The 22915-nt window shown below is 36.6% G+C and overlaps 1 protein-coding gene across 2 annotated transcripts in view; it reads left to right on the top strand.

Moving 5' to 3' along the window:
* Window positions 1-635: 635 nt before the first annotated feature.
* Window positions 636-22915, top strand: part of ATP6V1H (ATPase H+ transporting V1 subunit H) — a gene marked incomplete at its 5' end in the record, with an annotated part of 105065 nt that continues 82785 nt past the window's right edge. For both annotated transcript variants that reach the window (XM_084229556.1, XM_084229557.1), the window contains 5 exons: window positions 636-748; window positions 9840-9942; window positions 10907-10996; window positions 18026-18139; window positions 20740-20844. In XM_084229556.1, the coding sequence (XP_084085682.1) occupies window positions 636-748; window positions 9840-9942; window positions 10907-10996; window positions 18026-18139; window positions 20740-20844 (525 nt within the window). The remainder of the gene's footprint in view (window positions 749-9839; window positions 9943-10906; window positions 10997-18025; window positions 18140-20739; window positions 20845-22915) is intronic.

The raw sequence follows: 22915 nt of genomic DNA on the forward strand, positions 1-22915 counted from the left end.
TCATCAGATCAGGCTACCGTTGTTAAATTGTAGCTGGTATTTGTCCCAAAAGTTTCTCCCAAGATTGATTTTGAAAATACTGTGAACTTTGGTTGAAAAATAAGGGCTCTATTGTTTAAGAAATTAGTTTCACTTTGGGAAATTTTAATTTGAATAAATAATTTTAGAAAGCGCTTGTAGATTTTTCATATGCATTTAAAAATGATGCTTAGTAAACGTAAGTAAAATAATTAACCCTGTCTTTAATCCACAGTCTCTTATTTTTTCCTCTAGCAGAAAAGGATAGTTGATCTTAATTGTGTACATTTAATATATTTTTCTAGCTTGTATTCTTAATTTACGTAAGCACGATTTTTGATGTTAATAATTTAAATAATTAAAAATTTTTTACCACAGTATTAGTTTCAGTAACTATAAAAAACTGTTCCTGGAAAACCAAGAACCTTTAGAGAACACTTCTATGGACAAGATTAGAAGTATTTTAATATGCTTATTATTTAGACTATTTAATATTTCGGTAGGATGCTGGGGAGAGTGAAGTGATGAGGATTATATTAATAACGCTTGGTAATCTGGTTTTACCTTGCATCTAAATTGAAGATCTCTTGAAAAAGGTTCACGATCAAAAAATTTAGATGACCAAAATGGATATTCGAGGTGCCGTGGATGCTGCTGTTCCAACCAACATTATTGCTGCCAAGGCTGCAGAAGTTCGTGCAAACAAAGTGAACTGGCAGTCTTATCTTCAGTAAGTACTGATTTGCTGTGAGTCATGGATAATCATGTGCTTTTTCATCAGCCTTTTTCATGGTCATGCTTCTGTGAGAGAAATACTGGAAAATACTTATGAATGTGGAAGAAAACACTTCCTTCTTAGAAGAATTAGCTGTCATAGAGAGACGTTAGTGTATACTAGAGAGTAGTGTGGTGGAACGGTCTAGAGCTCTGGGGAGGCAGAGCTGCTTAAAGGACTTTTGGCCTTCTCTGTCTGGAAAGCTGTACCGTTTGAATGAGTGAAAAACATAAGAGGAGGGAGGAAGAAGATAAAGAGCCTTCCAGGTTGGCCCAGTATTCCTAAATATAATAGTGGGTACAGATGGTGTTGCAGAATGTCTCAGGCAACTAGTTAAAGATCTGGGTTTGAAATCTGATTCTTTTGTCTTCCCATTTGGTGATCTTAGGAAAACCCCTTAACCTCTCTGAGAGTCAATGAAGTAAATATGAAATGTGGGTAGATATCTTATAGGGTTGTTGCTGAAATAATGTGTTTAAAGTATTAGTATTGTTGAAATCAGGCATTAGTTTGTTGAATGCATTCAAAAAATTTAACTCTTCCTTTTTGTGGGTATTAAGATTTAGCATGCTGGTGTCCTGTATTTATCTGTAAAGTAAGTTTCTTGACCATATTTTGTTATATTGACTTTATTTCCTCTTTTTATTTTGGTGAGTTATTAAGAAATTGAATTCATATTTTCATATACATTTTGAACAAAATTGAGAAATTTTAGTTTTATATTTTTGCAGTTTTGTTATAAGAGGGATATGCACTGTACAAAAATGAGCCTTTTGTTTTCGTTAACTTCTTTGCTTGTCAAACATTTCTTAATCACCTGCCAAGTTTGAGACATTTTCCAGGCTTTAGGGCTACAAAATAATAAACTCACAATCTGGTAGGAAAGTCAGATATATTTTTTTTAATTTATTTATTTATTTATTTATTTATTTTAAATAGAGGCATGTTTTATTTATTTATTTGTTTGTTTGTTTGTTTTGTTTATACATGCACTGGGTACAGTCAGAAGCGCGGGAGGGTGAGAGAATTCACCAGAGCCAGAGCTGGGAGCAGAGCAGGCAGAAGGACCGAAGTACACTGCTGAGGGGAGCAGTGGGCGGCAGGAGAGGTCTGCGTGCCATGTGGGACCCTCCTCTGGTGGCCGGGGAGCAGCCGGGAATCGAACCGGCGCTGCAGAGGCTGCGGGCAGCTTCGCAATCCAGCGCTCAACCGCTGCGCCACCGGGGAGGCCCCCTTTTTTTTTAATTTAGTATGTTAATTGTGATACTAGAAAGATGCAAGGGAATGACGGGTGCATAGAAAAAGGACAGCTGATTCTGTCTCCGGAAGTTTTCCGTGTTCCCTGAGCTGAGTTTTAAAGTTCTTAGCCATTTCGCAAAAAGAAGCAACCTTTGCAAGAAGAAAAGCCAACATAAGGAAAAGCACAGAATTAAAAACGGCACGCTCGGTCGGAAATAATACATGTTTTGGAGCAGGCAGTGGGGAGAGTGGAGGCTGGAAAGGTGGCCAGAAACCAATAGTGAAGGCACCGTGTGCTGTCAGGAGATGTTTGGACTTGGTCAGTGGTTCTCAAGATGATTCTTAAGATATTAAACCCATCTTTGATGTGAAGCCTAATGAAGCTCAGCATGTAAAACAAATGAAAATGGTAGTTCAATGGAGGTAGGAGATTTCTGTCTTAGCACCTTCTTTTGAGGCTGTTCATCACCCTAATTAGGGTTTCAAGGAACACAGTTTTGTTTTTTAAACCACTTTATTGAGGTATAATTGACACGAACAAAGCTGTACATATTTCATGTACAAATTAAGTGTGCTGAGAAGTATACACTCATGAAATCATCACCACAATTTATGCCATAAATATACCTCCAAAAGTTTTTCCCACTCTCCTATTTCATTTTGCTTTACCTTATTTTGTGATAAGGACACTTAATGTTAGCACATTTTTTGATTATACAATATGGTATTGTTAACTACAGGCATTTTGACATACAGTACCTCTCCAGCACTTATTCATTTTGTATAGCTGAAACTTTGGGGCCTTTGACTAATATTTACCTTCAGTCCCTGGTAACCCCATGATACTCTTTGCTTCTATGAGTTTTACTGTTTCAGATTTCTCATGTAAGTGGGATCAAATAGTGTTTCTTCTTGTGTGCATGCTTTATTTCTTTTAGCACAATGTCCTGCAAGTTCATCCATGTTTTTTTGCAAATAGCAGGATTTCCTTCTTTGTTAAGCATGAATAATATTTCATGGTACATAAATAACACATTTTCTTTATTCATCCATCCATTGACAAACTGTTTCCATATCTTGACTCTTGTGAATATTGGTGCTGTGAACGTGGAAATGTGAATATCTCTTTTAGATTCTGATTTCGAATCATATACCCAGAAGCAGTATTTCTTGATCATATGGTCATTCTATATATATATATTTTCAGTTTTGCTTGATTGGTACCTGTGTTTTTTTTTTTTTTAATTGGTGTAATATTATGTTCCTCCCCATCAGGTATATTTTTATTTTTGGAGGAACCTCCTTGCGGTATTCTGTAGTGACTGTACCAGTTTATATTTCCACCAACAGTGCACAAGGGTTCCTTTTCTCCACATCCTCACCAACACTTTTGTTTTTTTTAATAGCCATTGTAACAGGTATGAGGTGATACCTTCTTATGGTTTTGACTTGTATTTCCCTGATGATTTGTGTTGTTGATCACCATTTCATATACCTGTTTGCCATTTGTGTGTCTTTGGAGATTGTCTGTTCAGGTCTTTTACTCAATTTTAATTGAGTTATTGGTTTGTTGTTTTTTTTTTTTTTTTTGCTATTGAGTTCTTTATTTATTTTGGATATTAACCCTTACTCAGATAGAATTTGCAGATATTTTCTCCCACTCCACAGGTCATTATATTGATTTTATTTCCTTTGGGAAGCAGAAGCATTTTAGTTTAATGTAATCCCCGTTGTCTATTTTTGCTGCTGTTGCCTGTACTTTTGGTGTCACTCTAGAAATGAATTTAAGTCTAATCCATTTTGTGATGATTTCTGTGAGTTGTGTAAGATAGGGTCCAATTTCATTCATCCCCATGTGACTGTCCGGCTTCCCAACATCATTTATTGAAGTAACAGTTGTATATTCTTGACACCCTTGTCTGAGATCAGTTGACCATATATACATGGGGGTTTACTTCTGAGACCAAGAAGCACAGTTTTAAAGGCACTGTTGAAGGTGTAGGCAATCACCAGTATTTGTAATTGGGTGTTAGATGATTGACATTTGGTTGGATCACTCTGTCTGCCTGAGTTTGTGGATAACAAGCCTAGGGCTCGAAGAAGAGGGACTTTCTGCTGTTTTCCCTGTTCATTGCTATCTGTATAATTGTTTAAATCCCCTGTGAAATTAGGATTTGAATCTGTTTCCTAATTTTAATCCAGAATGAGTTTAGAACAGGGAACAAGGAGTGTGGTATTTATAAAGTCTGAATCTGTTTATAACCTAAATAGAATAGTGTTGTTATTAATCATAAAGCACTGGCTGACTGGCAGAGGTTCTCTAGCATTGGCATTTGGAACATTTGTAGTTACATGGAGCCTTTCATTGCTTTCTCTTCTGTTCATCCTGTCCTATGCCTCTGTACTACATAAGTTTTATTCTCCCTTTTTCTTTTTATATCCTTTATTCTATTGTCCATCATATGAATTTTTTCTTATAAATCCCCTCTTTGTATGTTTATGCAGAAATATTCACCAAATGTTAAGTGTGTACCTGCAGTTCATGTGCTTATTATGGGGACATTAGTGGGTGTGCACTGTACCTCCCCTAAAAGAGCTTATAGGTTGTTGGGGACTGGATATGATAGATGAATTATTAGTGAATCTTCTGTCACATCATATGCTAATAAAACAAAACCCATGGAAGAGTTCCCCAGTGTCATAAAGGCAATATGCTTTATCCTTCACAAATTAAAATGTTATCATGAAAATGCAGTATTTAAAATATCTATTTATATATGATTATGTTTTTCTAAATAACTAGACAGAACATAAAGGAATTTAAATGGTAGAATTTCAGTCAGAATGGAATCCCTGAAACTATGTCTTGAGGATATAAGAATCTAAAATGACATTCTTCCTCTTGAATTTATAGTTTAATTTTTAAATGAACCTTTAAGTAAAAATTTAAATAATATGAGTGTTAAAATGAAGACAGATTGCAAGGTTTTCTCAAATAATTACTTGGCTCCTCTGGAATTTCACAGAAAACATAACAATACTCAGGAGCTGTCTAAGCTCAGAAGTTGGGACTGTTGTGCAGGAAGCTCTCTCTCACCCTGTGGAGGGTTGGGGAATAAGACTTGGAAGAATGTGCAGGTAGTCTGGGTGACTCCTTTGAGCTGTGAGAGGCCAGTTTATGGCACTTTCCTTCACCAGTTTTATAGGGTGAAAAGCTGGGAGCTGGGAGTCATGTCCACTCTTCTCTTTCTCTTACAATCCATATCTATTAGGAAATTCAGTTAGCCCTGTTCAACACCTGTTCCTTGCAGATCACTTCCCTCGAGTTCTACTGCTCCTGCTCTAGTGCAGGCTGTGGTCATCTCTCATATACCCTCTTCTTACAGCCTCAGACTAATGTCTCTGCTCGCAGTGTTGTGGGAGCAATTCCTTACATAGTTGTAAAAGTTATTTCAAAAAGTAGAAATGAGATCATGTCACTCTGCTCACAAACCTTTGGCTATTCTGCCCTTTTTGCTCTTTCTAACATAGCAGGTATTGCCCACCTGGGTCCTTCCACTTGCACTGTGTCTCTCTGGAACTTCCTCAGATCACTTGACTCATTAGCTCACTACATTGAGGTGTCTAAGCAGGCGACCTTAGAGAGGCCTTTCTATAATCCAATTAAAATTGGTCCTTTTCTCTGATGTCACTTTCTTGCTCTTTATGCAGCTTCAGTTATTTTCATAGCATATACAGCCCTGGCATTATGATGGTATGTGTATATGTATTTTTAAAGATTTATTTATTTATTTTACAAGAACCGGGGTACAGGCCAGATGTGCAGGAGGGTGAGAGGATTCACCAGAGACAGAGCATGGAACAGAATAGGCAAACTGACGAAATACACTGCTGAGGGGAGCAGTGGGTGAGACAGGAGAGATCTGTCACACCATGTGGGATTCTCCCCAGCTGGCCCCCATTGAACCTGCGCTGCAGAGGCTGCGGACAGCTTCGCAGAGTGGCGCTCAACTGCCTGCGCCACCAGGGGAGGACCCATATATATATTTTTTTAAGTATTTTTTTTGTTTGTGTATTTTTTATTTTCCCAATGAATTGCAAGCCCAAAGAGGGATATCTAATTTGTTGCTGTGTTGCCTGTTCTTAGAAGTATCTTCCTGGCACTTAGTAGACTGCCAATTAATATTAGTTGATTAGTCTATGGCCGTACCATTCTGAACATGCCCCCTGAATCTGTCTGATCTTGGCTGATATTGACTAAGTCACCATTAAGTAGCATACTTTTTGGGAAGTGGTAGACAAGTGTTTGCAAAAGGATTCTTTGTAACTTGTGGTTTCACATTATCTCTTCTCCTCCAATCCCTTTTTATTGACTTGCCAATGGTTTACATTTTGGGAATACAACTTCACACACCCATATGTGCATATACTTGCATATACTTCACTTACCCTCCAGCATTATTTTCTTAAGTGTGACATAAGTTTTCTGCCCTTTATTTTTTAATTTTATTTTTTTAAAAAAAATTATTTATACAAGCGCTGGGTACAGTCAGAAGCGTGGGAGTGTAAAAGAATTTACCAGTCAGGACCAGAACAGGAAGACTGATGAAACACACTGCTGAGGGGAGCAGCGGGCGCAGCAGGAGAGGTCTGCGCTCCATGTGGGACCCTTGCCTGATGGCCAGGGATCGACTTAGGCTGCAGAGGCTGCGGACAGCTTTGCAGCCCAGCATTCAACCGTTGCACCACCGGGGAGGCCCAAGTTTTCTGCCCTTTAAAGATGAGTTGATAGGTATTCAAATAGGGCAAGTAACATACATGCTCATCAAGGTTTTATTTAGTCAATTCACTAAAAATGTTTTTATTGAACAGCCTAGGTGCTAGGTAGAACTATCATTCAAAGTCTGACTGGTATGGAGTAATAGGACCAGCTGTGTGCTGGAGAAAGTAAGTGGAAAGAATGTGGAGGAGAATTAGATTGGAAGTGTGAAATCCTTTGGACTGTTACCTCAGGGCTGAGTTACTATAGAGGCAGGGAAGTCAAGGGGAGGGTAAAATTAGGTGCTGGAATTGATAGTGGTGATTAGGATAAGACCAGAGTCCCAAACCTGTTAGATTTTGGAACTAGAAAAGGAAGACTCAGAAACAAAAGAATTTAAACAATAATGGCAAAGGCTACTGGCAACAAACACAAGGAAGTCAGATTTTAGAAGGAATGGTTTGTCAAATAAACACAATTATTTAAATGGAAATGAAAGCTGCAAAATTTTAAAGTTAGCAAGTGCAGCCTTAATTGTACACCTTCTTTATGGTAGGAAAACTACAACTTTTCCATATGATTATCTTATTTACAAAGGTCATGACACATCAGCACAGCAGAATTTGGGGGTAAAATTGTTTTAGCTGGAAGGTTGAGGTTTCAGAAAAGATTTCACTTATTTTACTTATTTTCACAGACCCAGATAGAATGACATTTCTATCTTGTTCTGTCCAGAGAGCAGAGTGCAGTTTTTCCTACTTGGTATGTGAAGAGCTCAGCCACAATCGAAACAGGACTCTGTGTTCTTTTTTGCTTCTCTCATCCCATGGACCAGGCTAAGGATGGAGCATATGTGGGGATGTATATCAGTTAGTGATTGTAGTTCTGCCCCGGTAGGATCTGCAGTGCCTCTGATCTGTGGAGGGAGAGGTCCAGTACCTACACATGAGTAACGTCTATAGGGGTCAACCCAGAGTTCATACTGTGAGTTACTAGCTTGGAGGTTAAAGGGGAGCACTCTGGGAACCTATGGAGTGCTAGTGAAGAGACCCTCCACAGAACCTGAGGCACATGGTAGGAGTCTAGAAGACCATGAAGAGGACTGGCCTGAGGAGGAGAGAAGAATCCAGAAACTAAGAAGTAGTGACCACATTGTTACCTGACTCAGAGAACTCTAGAAAGACAAAGACTGAAAATTATCCTTTGGATTGGCAATGAAGGGATCATTGGAAAAAAATAGATGTGAGTAGTTTAAAAATTATTTAACAAATGGAAGCATATATGAAAACAAATTTACAGTGCTTAAAACTGTAGCACTGATACAGGAAATATAACAGTGGGAAGCAAATTAAAACTATAAAGTAATTAGAAGCAAATTCAGAAGCAAATTAAAACTATAAAGTAATTTAGTGTGTAGTAATTATATACAACCTAGAAGGGATAAAGTGAAACACAGGGATTCTGAATATGTAAAAGTCAAGATCTTTGGGAGAAGGTGGAGTTGGGATAAACGTGGCAGGAAGTATGAGAATTTAGCACCCTTGTCTTAGGGAGGGCACAGCTCTGAGTTTCTTACCTCCTGTGTGCTCAGGGAAAGCTGTCCTTTAAAGGGCTGTGCTTTCTTCTTTCTGTATCCTGTGTTTCTTTCTCAAACCCTCATCTCTCCTGGGAGCACTTCCTTATAAACAACTGCATATGAAACCTCATCTCAATGCCTGCCATTGGCAACCCAACACAAGGTAGCTCCGAAAAAGGACCATACTTGTGTAGCTATGCATATTGGAAAACTAGTTGAAATTCAGTGACTTCTCCCTTAACATAATGGGGGGCAGGGAGTGGCAGCTTTTTAAATTACTGTGTTAAAAATATTGATGCTCTTTGGATGATTGTGTATTATAAGAAGTTTAAAAAAATTAAACTTGAATATACTCCATGTTGTATACACCAAGTGCTTCCTCTCATATTTTTTCACAACCATATAATTGCAGATAGTATTGCAATTTCCATTTGACTAGTGTAGAAAAATAGTGGTTAAACCTGTCAAATAAAATTAATAAAAATAAAAATATAATTTACCTGTCAAAGTTTCAAATTGGAGTTGGAAATCTTTCTCTGATTGACTGAAATTCTGTGCTTCTCCTACTAGTCTCATGATCCAAAAGAGTTGACATATATCCTGAGCGAACCAGCAAGGCTGTTTTGATATTTCTTTTAGTAAGAAAGGGTGGGACCAAGTTTGCTGTAGTGTGTTTGAGGCCTTAATGGACATAAATGGTTTGGATTGGAAAACAATGTGAAAGGTTCAGTGGTGATGATGCTGAATTTGTGAAAGGGGCATGATATAAAAGACAGTTGGAGTTGGATATGGTTTGGGAGAGAAAGAAGACAGAACTCTTGATTTGAATCTCATTGAATGAAATTATTTGGAAAAGAAAAGCAAGATTCCAAGGATTCAGTCATGGGGAGAAGCTGTGCAGAGCAAAGAGCCATTAAAGAAGGGAGCCCTGGAAGAAGTAGGAGGAATTCTGGATAGTGTGGGGGTTCTGCTGGGAGGGTAAGATGGGATCAGGATGGAGAGTGTATTTTCTCTGATGAGAAGGATCACATTATTTTTAAAGAATACGCTGGAGAAAATAACTATAGATGTTCATGTAAAGTGACTTTTGTCTTGATGAATTTAAGGTCAAATAGATTGTCTAGCTTGGAGAGGGGAGCTAAAGCTGAGATTTTGGATAATGACATTTTATTGAGTATCTATTGTGGCCAGGCTTTGTGCTTATTATCTTAATATTTAATTAACATCCTCAATATATCCCCTTAAAGGCACATTGGTTATTGTTCCCATTTTACAGGAAAGTTGACTCATTTCCAGAGGTCATACTATCAGTAAGTAAGCTAAGCTTTAAACTCAGATCTTTCAGATGACATTGCATCGTCCCGTAGGTTTGCTACAGAGAAGAGGGGAGAAAGACTGGGAATTCCTGTATCATTTGCTTACTGCGGTCCTTCAGCTTTTATGAACAAAAACAACTTATTCTTACTTCCTAGGGGCCAGATGATTTCTGCTGAAGATTGTGAATTCATTCAGAGATTTGAAATGAAAAGAACTTCTGAAGAGAAGCAAGAGATGCTTCAAAATGAAGGCAGTCAGGTGACTGATACAAACACTGTGTCATGAATGCTCTTCTACCTCATTAAAAATTCTAGAAAACTTTTTAAAATCACCATGTAATATTCCATTGTTGGCATGTGTCATATTTAACTGAAAATCATTTTTCACTGGGAGACATATGAGTGAATTTCAGTTTTTTTGGTTAATATTGGAAAAAATGTTATATTTTAAATGTTTATTCTTTCATCCTTTTTTATTTCTGAAAATCTTAGAATTGATTCCTAGAAGGGAAATTTCAAAGTATGTGATGTTTTCAGAGTTGCTTAACTTTTTTTTCCCCTTAGGAAATTCTTTCCACTTTGTGTTCTTACTAGAATAAAATGCAATTCTACTGCCCTTCAGATTTTCAGCCAGGCTCTGCTTGGCTGAAGAAAGCCATATTCAACTCAGTTTGATTTTCACAACAGTCCTGGAAATTGGGGAGGAAACATAATGTTGACTGCAGTTTTTATTGTATTCCAGAGAGACTACATAGTTACATAGTTGAGAAGTTTTGGAATGAAGACAATTTCAGTCCCCAATACTCTGTTACTCTAGTGTTTTGCTTTCTTGTAAATGCAAAAAGCAAAACTAAACCCCAAAACTAGAGATAAATTTCAGTTGTCTGTATAATTTAATCTTTATGCTCTTGTGGGTAATCAGGAGTTGATATGATTAGGTGTGTTTAAAATGGTAAGCATTTTGAAATTTATCACTAGAAACTACAAAAAATCTGAGACATACTTAACAAAATTGGTAAAAGGTGTACATTTTCCATAATAGAAATCTGTTAGGTGCTCAGGTAGATTAAGTAACATATACATGCCTGTCTAGGTTTTAATTAGTCAATTCATTAAAAAATATTTTTTATGATTTATGTAAGTAAAATAATATTTTACTGAAATCCCATATTAAAATGTTTGCAGTTGAAAACAGTAATTACCGTTAATTTTATTTTTTCTAGTGTGCTAAAACATTTATAAACCTGATGACTCATATCTCCAAAGAACAGACCGTTCAGTACATACTAACTATGGTTGATGATATGTTGCAGGTAGGTATTCTTAATACATGTGGTGACTTCATCTTTTCGTGTACTGTGCTGTAACAATGTTTTTGTAAGATTTTATTTACAGCATTGGTTCTTTTCTAGAGTGTAAATAAAATATTTTTTCTTCATTATGTAGTTGTAATTTACTGACAGTGATAAAGATGGGTATGGCCCCACACAGGCTATTTTTATTATTTTTCAGATTGTCACGTAATCACTATACATATTTTACCTCAGTAACTCACACCAGCAATGTTTGGTGAATCACTCCAGGCTTTCTGGATGCTCTTGTTACTTACAGATGATATGTAGTGCATTCTCTGTATAATCAACAGATTTCAATGCTCCTGTGTTCCAGATAAGTGCCAGGCACTGGAGTTCAGTGAGGAATATAAGGCAGGATGCTTCCTCTCAAAAGCATATGAGACTTTTCCAGTTGCATTAAATTGCTATTTATTACTTTACTGTTCCTGAACATGAGGGGCCTTATTTATCCACAGTCTTTTATTTTATATCAGAACATAATCTAGGTTTGGATTGGTGGTATATAGAGCAATTTTTTTTGAGACAAGTCATCTGGCTGCTAAAATCAATGCCTATCTATGTCTCAGTCTTGAAGAAAAGTATCAGTCTGACTTCTTACAGGGAATTGTTTTGTTAGTGTACTAGGAAAAACATTTATTGTTGGCCTGCTGTATGCCAAGTACTATGGTATATTTAGGCTGCAAAGGTCAGCAAAAATGGTGTTATCTATCTAGAGGCCATATGTTACAGGAATATGATGATTTATAATGTGAGTCAGTATCAGTATTCAGCCTGGACTGATGCAGACCTGTCTGAAAGTGTCCTTCATCTCTGAAAAATTTTTCTTTTAAAGAGTTAAGAAAAATGGAGATGGCAAACATTGGTTATCCTGGTTATTATATAAGACTGCACTGAGAATAAGGAAGCTGTAAGGTTCTATGCATACCTTGGTTTCTTACACACACACACACACACACACACACACACACGTGCACATAAATATACTGAAATTTTATACACACTTATACTATACTATGCTATATACTATAAAGTAAAAATCATGAGTTTATGCTATATCCCATTTCATTTCAGCTAACACCACAGAGTTTATTGTAGTCTCCCCTTTCTGTAATGTAACTCTTTTCTGTGAAATGTTGAGCTCCTCTTACACTTTGTGTATTTACTTGTTTGTTTTACCTGTAATACCAAAAACAGGGTTTCAGAGTTGCTGGCCCATACAACTGTGAAAAACAAGTTCTTTATAGAGTCAATATTTGTATTTTATCTTTAAATGGAGTATTTTATCTTTAAATGGAGGGTATGTTGTCAGAGCACTGTATTCAAGTTTATTTAAGAGTTGTTATATTTCTTGAAATGCAGTTACATTGTTTTGTTTTTGCGTTCTTTATATTTTGCTTATGTATGTTGATCTTATTATTTTTGATTATGTAAAACATTAATGTTTCCAGAAGTCAAAACTGTACAAAAAAGGTACACTCAGAGAAATGTCACCAATCCTCATTCCATTCTTATGTACCTCTTGTGGATAACCAATATTGTAGATTTCAGGTTTATTCTTCTTCTCCTTTTTGCAAAAATAGATCGGTAAATGTGTGTTTTCTTATCTTCATCCTCTTTCATATAAAAATACATATTATAATCTCTTGTATTTCACTAGTTTTACTTACTAAAATGTACCAGAACATACAGCAAGGGAGGGGGAAGGAGAGGAGTGAAAACAGGGGAAAAAAGAGCACAAGGGAATATGATGATAGATAATGGGTCCTATGGTTGTGGGAGTACTATGGGGACTACACCTGAGGGGAGAAACCAATTACTGTACAAAAATAAAAACAATGTAAGAAAAGAAAAATAAGTAAATAAATAAAAGTAAAAAAATAAAATAAAATATGCCAGAAATCATTCCATGTTAGTTTATAGAAATCCCCTCATATATTTTGACAACTACAAAACATGCACATTGCCATTAGTAAATATACCATAGTTTACTTAATCAACTTCTAATGTAATGCTCATTGAGGTTGATTCCCATATATGTATTTGTATTTTTGTGTGTGTGTTTGTATATATATAAATAAATATACACACAAATTTATACAAAAATGTGTATAACTATGTATACACACATACATACAAATGTACTGTTGACCCTTGAACAATGGGTCAACATTGTTCTGACATAGCACTGACCTCTGTGCTAAAAATCTCTGTATAATTTTTGACTCCCCCCAAACTTAACTACATTCATCCATGGTGTCCATAGGGAATTGGTTTCAGGATCCCACCCCACCACCTCATCCCCTCAATACCAAAGTCCAGCAGAATGCTCAAGTCCCTTATAGTCGGTCTTCCATATCTGGATTTTGTATTCTTGGATTTGATCAACTGAATAGTATCTGGCATCAGTTGAATTTGTGAATGCAGAACTTAACGGATAGAAAAAATATCTGAGTATAAGTGTTTTGGTACAGTGCAAACTCATGCATACATGCATTTTTTTTTTTGTTTAATATAAAGTTCTGTTTTTCAAACTATACAAGTGGGAGGGACCTGTTCACTAATGTATTTTCACCGGTAACTGGGGCATCTCCAGCCTTCATGTTTCTGGTATAAATTACTTGAGCTGTGTGCTTTGAAGCCCGTGAATGATTTCTTTACTGAGGAGCTCCTTAAGGACTGCCTTGGCCAGGGAAACTCTGATCTTCAATAGCTCAGAGACAATAGCAGCTGAGCCTATAAGCCTATAAGCTTATTGCATGTGGTTTTGTTATTGAACTTGATCCAAACTTTGCCTTTGTACCACTTCTTTTTTGACTCGGTCCTCAGATTTATTCACTGGGTCTTTGTCTTGTTAGACTTCCTGGCTTCTTTCTTTCCGTGGATGGCATGGCATAGCTCAGAGAGCAACTGCTAGCACTGCAGTGTAAGATGTAAGATGTAAAACCAAAGATGTAAGATGTAAAACAAAAAGTGGCTCTAATCCTTTATAATTAGAAATAATGTGACCTTGTGTGAATGTAATTTTATATTGTTAGGAGGATACTTCTTGACAGATTCTGAGAATTGAGATTTCTAGGTAAAAGGAGCTATAAAAATAGAAGGGATTATTCTCAGTGAATTAATTCAGAAGGAAAAAGAAAAGTATCAGATGGTTTCACTTATAGGAGGAATATAGGGAAACCAAATAAGGGATCAGGGAGAAATAATAACAATAAAAAACACAACAATGCAAAACAAAAATAAATAACTATAAATCAGAGATTTTTTGTAGGGGAGGAGGAGGTAGAGGGGTCAAAATGAGGGTGGGAAGAGCACAAGGGACTCTGGTAATGGGTGAATTGGTGGTGGAAATTCTATGGGGACTACACCTTAGAAAAGAAAGCAAACATTCTAAAAAAAAATGAACAATCATGTAATATATATATAAATATAAATTATTAAATATCGAACAATAAAGGTAAATAAATGAAAAAAACCTGGAGTAACTGACAAACAGTAAAAAAAAAAGAACTACATGTTTAGTTTTGTCAAGATACTGCGAAATACTCCATCTTGCAGTGCCAACAACATAGGAGGGTGCCTATTCCCCTACGACCTTGTCCATGGAAGGTACTTTTACCAATCAAGATGGTATTGTAAGTTGAACATCTTCATAGTACAGTTTTGTTCTTGTCTTTCTGAAGGATCTATTGAAAGATTCTGATTTAAGTAGCTGACATCCTTTGCTACCAATTCAATGCATTTTAGCATCTGATTTTATTAGGTGAATTTTAGTTACATTGAAAAATTTGTACAACTTTGACTATTTGATTCCTTGTATTATGTGAAAAAATTATAGTTACAATTTACCCCTATTTTTAATTCATTTAATTTGTGACACTTTTGAGTAGAATACTCTTTGAAAGAATTGCTTGTTCTTCCTCACATGTTTGGATTATAACTTATCTTGGTATGTATGTATCACTTTGTTTGGAACTACTTGGGCATCTTGGATCACAACCTCTGGTTGGTCTCCCATATTGAGATGGTTTTCAGCAAATATTTCTTTGAATAAATTTTCTGTGCCTTTCTCTTTCTCTTCTGGGACCCCTATGATACATGTTACTTCTCTTTAGGTTGTCCCTAAGGGCTCTTACTCTCTTAAATTGTTTTTTAATCTATGTTACTCTATTTGTGTGTTCTCTGACATTGTGCTTTGACTTCATTAATTATCTTCATTCCATTTGTCTGCTTTTGAGGCCCTCTGTGGTATCTTTTAATTTGGTTATAGTGTTCGTTCATTACTTCTAATTGTAACTACCTTATATTTACTTGGTCTTTATTCTATTGCTCTTTTATTGTATCCTCCACTATTCTTTTGAATTCTGTGGGTAATGTTATAACAGTTACCTTGAACTCCCTTCAGTCATGATATACTGGATTTTATATACTGGATATTTATATACTGGATATTCTGCTGGATTGAGACTCCTCAGGGTTTTTATTTTCACTTTGGTATTTGTGTTATGTTCTTCTGTCTCTTCATTTTCTGTCATTAAGGGTTGTAATAGGGATAGACTTTAAGACCATTGTCTTTGCACCTATTGAAGTAATTAGAAAACTAGTACTGGTGAGGGGTAGTAGGTGAAAAGGACCAGGACAGTAGGGCACCAAAGGATCACCTCTAGTAAGTATCAGGGATTGAAGCTTTCTGCTGTGCTGTGGATACTGGAGTTGTGTGGTGGGGATTCACAGGGATCCCCTCCGTTAGGCCAACACTCAGTCTAAGTGTCTCAACTGGGCTCATGTCAGCTTCCACCTATAGGCTTTTTTTGAGCACTCGATACAATCTGTGCTCAGATTGTAGTTGATACAGGGGTCACAGGCCAGAAGTTGTTCTCTTTTCTAGCATAGATCCTCATCCTTGGTTATTTGCTCCTATTGTTAGCAGGTACTGAAACACTGGTTTATGCAAATTGCATTTATTTTCTTGTTTTTTGTCCTTGAGTGGAGTGGTGTGTGTTTTGAATATGCCAACCTATGAGTAGTAGCCTCTTCCCTGAGGAGACACTGGCCATCTGACTTGTTTCTCCCCACTGATTCAGGCTCCAGTGTTCTATATTGTGAGCCTCAGGCTCAAGCCAGTAATCCTTACTCTGCCCTCCTGCTGCTATAGTTCTCCAACAGTGTACCATCTGTCCTGGGTACCAGCTCTGAGAGTCCCTTACCTAGTGCAGTGTGGGGTCTCCAAACTCCTCAGTGTTGGTTTATGCCCCTCAGCTAACCACAGTGGGGGCCCTTCATAGCAGCTGCCCTTCCCTCTTGTGGGTTGTACTGCCCCAGTATCACAGTAAAATCTGTTCACTTTTTTGTATTCCTTTTGGACCATAGCCCCTAGTGTGTGCTGTGGTCTGTTTTATCCTTCAAGGGCTTTTGGCTTTGTTCTTCTGCAATCTAGTTGTGGATGTAGGAGGAGCAACCCAGGGCCTTTACTCTGCCACCATCTTTGGACTTAGGTCTTAAAGCAGGAATTGAAGAGGAATATGGCTTAAAATAGTTTCTGCTCTTTGCATATGCAGGGTACTTTGTTTATTTACGTGTATAATGAGACTTACATATTACAACTTTGTAAATAATCCACCAGTGGAGTGATGATGACCACCCTGAACTTTGATCCTTTGATAAAGTCATTATCATAGTTATTCTAATTGTTTATTCTAAACATTCTAAATAATGTTTTATTACTTGAGGAGATGGTAGTTTGTTCCCTAAATAGGTACTTTTTGGCACAGACCAAAATTAAAACCAGTATATTTAAAAAGAATTAAATGTTGGTCTGAAAATTTGAGTTTTTGTTTATGGAGCTCAGAAAATACAGTAGCCCCCTTATCCATGGTTTCATTTTCTGTGGTTTAAGTTACTCGTGATCAATCTCAGTTTGAAAATATTACATGTTCATAAGATATTGGTGGGGGAGGGGGATAGAGAGGCCATGTTCATTACTTTTATTACGCTATATTGTTACAGTTCTTTTGCTACTAGTTATTATTAATCGCTTGCTGTGCATAATTTATAAGTTAAACTTTAATATAGTTATAGATGCATAGGAGAAAACAGTATATATCTACAGTTCAGTACTATGCCTGGTTTCAGGCATCCATGGAGTTTGTGGAACATATCCTCCATATGTATTGCTACTTAGGAACCATATTCACTTAGTGAACCAGAAAATTTACTAAAGTACATTTAGTCAGTGGTACACAAAGGAAATTTAGGTAAGAGGTAGCATTTGCATGACTTGAATTCAGAATGAATTGTTCCCTAAATCCTGTATCCATCTGCTAGTATGATATGTTGTTTTTACTGTCTTTTTTTTCCTTCTGATTTTTCTATTTGTATGGCATAGGCAATGGTAGGTCAGAGGTGCAGGTTGAGAAGAAGTGTAACTTAAGTTGCTACATCTTGCAGAACTGGGACCTGTTATCTTGGCGCACTTGATTTAAACTTGGAACTTTTTTTTTTAAGATTTATTTATTTATTTATTTATACAAGCACTGAGTACAGTCAGAAGTGTGGGAGGGTGAGAGAATTCACCAGAGCCAGAGCAGGGAACAGAACAGGCAGACTGACAAAATATACTGTTGAGGGGAGCAGTGGGCGCAGCAGGAGAGGTCTGTCGCGCCATGTGGGACCCTCGCTGGTGGCCAGGGATCGAACCAGCGCTGCAGAGGCTGCGTGTGGGCAGCCTCGCAGCCCAGCGCTCAACCGCTGCACCACCAGGGGAGGCCCAAACTTACAACATTTTTTAATGGTGTTTTTATTTTTAAAATATCTATGCCCATTCCCATTGCTAGCCTCAATCCATAATAACATTTCCTACATACTGGGAAAAGAAAACACACTGATAGGATATAAAATGGAAGGTTGAGAAGCAGTGCACAGTTGTTAACAATCTTTTGTAAAATGCATTCTAATTGGTGATATCATTTTTCTTTTTTCTATTTTTAGGAAAATCACCAGCGAGTTAGTATTTTCTTCGAGTATGCTAAACGTAGCAAGAGCACTGCCTGGTCCTACTTTCTGCCAATGTTGAATCGCCAGGATCTCTTTACTGTTCATATGGTAAATTTTACATTGATCAAATTTCTGATTTAGGAAAGAAACAAAACAGGACCATTTACATCTTGGTAACCTCCCAGTTTCCAGAAGAATAACTGCTGTGATGCTGACTTTTCACAGCAATTTTTCTTTGTAATGTTCGTAAATTGATGTTTAGTAATGTGGGAATATTGGGAAGTCAAAGAAGATATGGTTAGTTTGAAATGAGTTCATTGGCATAAAAACCTTTGGTAAATTCACATGCTTAAACAGCTTTTGATTGTCAGTGATAGGATTAACTGAATTTTACTGCAGAAAATTAAATTTTGCTTTGAAACTGCTGTGTTTAATTTTTTATTTTAATTAAGTAATACTTAATTGCTTTTTAATATTAAACACTCCTGTTTTAAACTTAGCCTGGGGGGCTGTTTTTTGGAACCTTTAGCACTGAAAATCTTCATGGAGTATGGAGAAATTATGAGAGGAGGGTTGAGAAACTGAAGTTTTATACAAGCCTTTTCTTTTCCAAGTGTGGAGTGGGCTATAGTGGGGGAGTTCCTGAGGCTGCTCATTTCAGTGGATGCTTTAAATTTTTCAAATCAGGAACCACTGCCCATGAAACATTTTAAAGACCAATTATATATTTTTAAAGATCAATTATATATTTTCTTTACATTGTTGAGAAAGTTGTGAATATATCTAGTTTAAATATCTTCCTAATTTTGATGGCTTTATAATAAAATTGCCAAATATATTAAAGACCAAATAAACATTTGGGGCAAGGTTGGTCATCATTAATTGTGTGGTCAAATCCACATTTTAATTTTTTTTCATTTCAATTACTTTTGACTAGTCTCAAACTTTGAGGGTCAGGTTGTCATTGGTTCACTATGTACTCATGAAGAACTTATGCTAAGAATGAAATTGTTTCTTTGTCTTCTGTTTTTCTTGTGCTTACGTTGCTGATAATATTTTAAATTCCTGGTTTTCTTACAGTAATTCTTTCTAGATAAACCTTGATAAGTCTATCCATTTCATGAAAGATCAATTTAAACTAGAAAACATATCTATACATTTACTTAGCTAGGCACATGAAAATGTTTTTATGTCATGACTGAGTGAAAGAATCCAGGTGCTATTGTTAACCCTCCATGGTGTAGAATTCCAAATATTCTATAAGATTTAAATATTTGACATATTGACCTTGAAAGTGTGCCTCTATTACTTGCCTTAGCTGTATCCAAGTATAAGAACATACTTGGACCATACTTGGGTAGGGAGTTTGGTTAGCATATCCTCAGCCTTCCATTCTCTATGAGGATGAATTATTGCTGAGTAATAGGAGTTTTGAAACACTGACTTGCTTTCAGAAAGAATATTTATTAAATTGGTTTGTATATGGAATAGTGGTATTTTCTGCTGCTTATTTTTTCTATATATTTGTGTGTGTACATATATATGTAATTACAAATAAAATTATAGGATTAAGATTATATATGAATTGGTAAATATAGACTTATACTGCTTATTTTTTTTAAAATTATGATTAGTTTTACAGGTTGAAAGAAAATTGAAAAAAAAAATCTCTGAATGTGCAGAAGGGGTATTTGTGTCATCATGAGTGATGACTATTCAATACCTAGTATATATTTTATTTATTTATTTATTTATTTATACAAGCACTGGGTAGAGTCAGAAGCGTGGGAGGGTGAGAGAATTCACCAGAGCCAGAGCGGGGAGCAGAGCAGGCAGAAGGACCGAAGACACTGCTGAGGGGAGCAGCGGGTGGCAGGAGAGGTCTGCGCGCCATGCGAGACCCTCCTCTGGTGGCCGGGGAGCAGCCGGGGATGGAACCAGTGAGGCGGAGGCTTCGGGCAGCTTCATAACCCAGCTTTGCAACCCAGCTTCGCAACCCAGCACTCAACGGCTGCGCCACCGGGGAGGCCCTAGTATATATTTTAAACAAGCATAAAGATTTTTAAGTATGGCCACTCACAAGCAGCTTAGAATGAGGAGGTGTAGTGCGTGGAAAAGATTGTTTCTCTGGCAAGTGAATTGATGAAAGTCTGCCTCTTAAGAAAGCTTTTTGTGTTCCTTGAATTTTTGCTTTGAATTCTTACTTTTTTTAAAAAAAAGATTTATTTTTATACTGGAGTACAGGCCAGAGGGGCGGGAGGGTGAGAGAATTCACCAGAGACAGAGCGGGGAGCAGAACAGGCAGATGGAGCAAAGACACTGCTAAAGGGCGCAGCAGGCGAGACAGGAGAGGTCTGCTGCGCCAGGTGGATATCTTCCTGGCTGGGGATCGAAACCGCGCTGCAGAGGCTTCACAGTGCTGTTGCTCAACCAGCTGCTCCACCGGGGAAGCCCTCTTACTACTTTCAAATCTCAAAATAATACAGGAGTGTCATGAAATTTTTAGAACACAACTAATTTTGTCTCACTCTGATGGAAATAATTTAAAAATACATTGTCGCTATTTCAAAATACATTTTAAAAATGAAAAATTAGCAATTTTATAGGAATTGCTAAAAATCATTTGGCAAAATAGTTATGAGTCTTGAATTTTTAGGTATGTGATGTGATTTTTTTCATAGTATTTTAATGCATTCCTTATTTTTCAGGCAGCAAGAATTATTGCCAAGTTAGCAGCTTGGGGGAAAGAATTGATGGAAGGCAGTGACTTAAATTACTATTTTAATTGGATAAAAACTCAGCTGAGCTCACAGGTAAAAGACATTCCTTTTAGAATCTTTGGAAGGAATATAGCATCCATATTTTCTTAAGCTATTTATGGTAATTATTTGACATAAAAAAAGTCACATTAAAATAATGCCATTTTGAACTTGATAACTAAGTCAGACTATTTTTAGGTGTCCTAGTATGCTGTATGCTCACTTTTTCTTTAGCTGTCTTCAACTCATTTCTGTCTTTTCTGCCATTTGGGATTTCCTATTCCTGCTTTTGGGTGGGTAGGGAGCATCTCTTTTCTAGGTGGCTGCTGAGATTGCACAGGTCGGAGAATTAAAAGGACTCGAACAACTCCAAAGAGCATACTTATGCAAGGCTTGTAAGAAAGGAAGAGAAACAGTGCAGCAGGAGAGAAAAGGCAAGCTTTGGACTGAGTAAGAGTATACTGGGAAAGAAAAGACTATGAAATTTGGTATGGGATAGGTGACATGGCAGAATGGGACCAGAGGTAATGTTGGTAGTTACATTGTCAGTGTTAGGTAACAAATAAATGTCTATTGGAAATAAAGTTTTGTAATTTAGATTTCAAATCACCAATGTTTTAATAGATTTTTAAACTGAGGCAAAAATGACCCAAGATGACATTTTGCTAAGATTTTTTTTTAATCTTGTCTCTGCGTTGCATTTTTTTGATGGAGCCTCACTGATTTTTTTTTTTTTTTTAATTTGGATTGGGATATTCTTGAACAGAATTATTTTTCTTATGTCAACAGTATGAATTTTAGCACTTGTTTTGGTGTAAGTTTTAAAAATATTTTACAGGAGCCACACATTTGCAGATTTTACTGAATTTTTGAGGTATTTCAACATAAGATATTTAGAACATGAAAAATGGGTATGAGGATGATATTTAAACTTTCTCAGTATCATTTGGATTCAGAACGCTTATTAAGCAGGTAACTCTTCTTCCCCTCACTACTTTTTTTTTCTGTTTTGAATTTTTCCTTTGAACAAATTACATTCTGCTTTAGTGCTTAGTGGTAATGAGGCTCTTCTTGTAGCTGGATTCATAAAATGAATTTTGCTTGGAAAGTATATTGTATTTTCCCACCAACACTAACGTTGTAGGTTGTGTTTTCATCGTAGACTTTTCCTCATAGGAGTAACATTTATTTGTGTCTCACAGATAATTTTTCTCTTTTGGAACCATTAACTGTGATCGTTGCAGTGACCACCAAATGGGGAAAATATATCTCTTGTCACTAGTAGAAGGAAATATTTCAATGTCTAGGACAATTTATATTACAATTGAGCTTCTTGGTATTAGATAAGTGCTCAAAATATTTTCTATATTTTCCTAGCGCATTCTTTTTATCGCACCATCTTTAACTTTGGTTATGGTGTGGCAGTTCTGCTTTGCAAGTCCTTCTGCTTCAGGTGACTTCAGGCTGTCTGGGTCTATTGTGGCTTTGCTTCTCAGAGTCTGTTCACTGTGTCTGCTGGGTTCTGGATCATACTATCTCTCTTATTGTGGGGAGACATGTCCTTTAGAGTGTTTTATCAGAATTAAATTACAGAATTCTTGTTTAAAGAATGAAGTACAGGATCACTGGGGATTTTATTTGCTGCTTAGCTTAAGTATCGTATGATAGTTCTCTATCTGGCTGGCTTCTTACTCTTTCTTAAGTATTTTCTCCCTCATTAAAAGGGACCACATTTGCATGATTCAAATGAAAATAAACTATCAAAAGTCCAAATTAGCAGTAATTTTGGATATTTTATTCTTTGACTTCATAGTGAAATTTAGGAGTCTTTTGGTAGTCTAAGATAGTGTTCTTGGCTTATGGGAACACATGGCTGGCACTTAGTATTTAGTTATTGAAAAAATCAAAATTTTCTTTGAGATACTCATTTTCACTTTTCTCTTGCACATTCAGCCTCTGACATTCACCCTAAACTTTTCTTTGATCATTTCTTTACAGTATGTGAGACTTTGATATTGTAACTTATTCATATTCCTGTGAATAACCTAATTTTAGGTTCTGTGTAGTATCTTCCCATCATCAGGCACCTGTTTTGAAAACTTTGCCACAGAATATAGCATAGATG

Source organism: Talpa europaea (assembly GCF_964194135.1).
Source record: "Talpa europaea genome assembly, chromosome: 3".
NCBI classification, from domain to species: domain Eukaryota; kingdom Metazoa; phylum Chordata; class Mammalia; order Eulipotyphla; family Talpidae; genus Talpa; species Talpa europaea.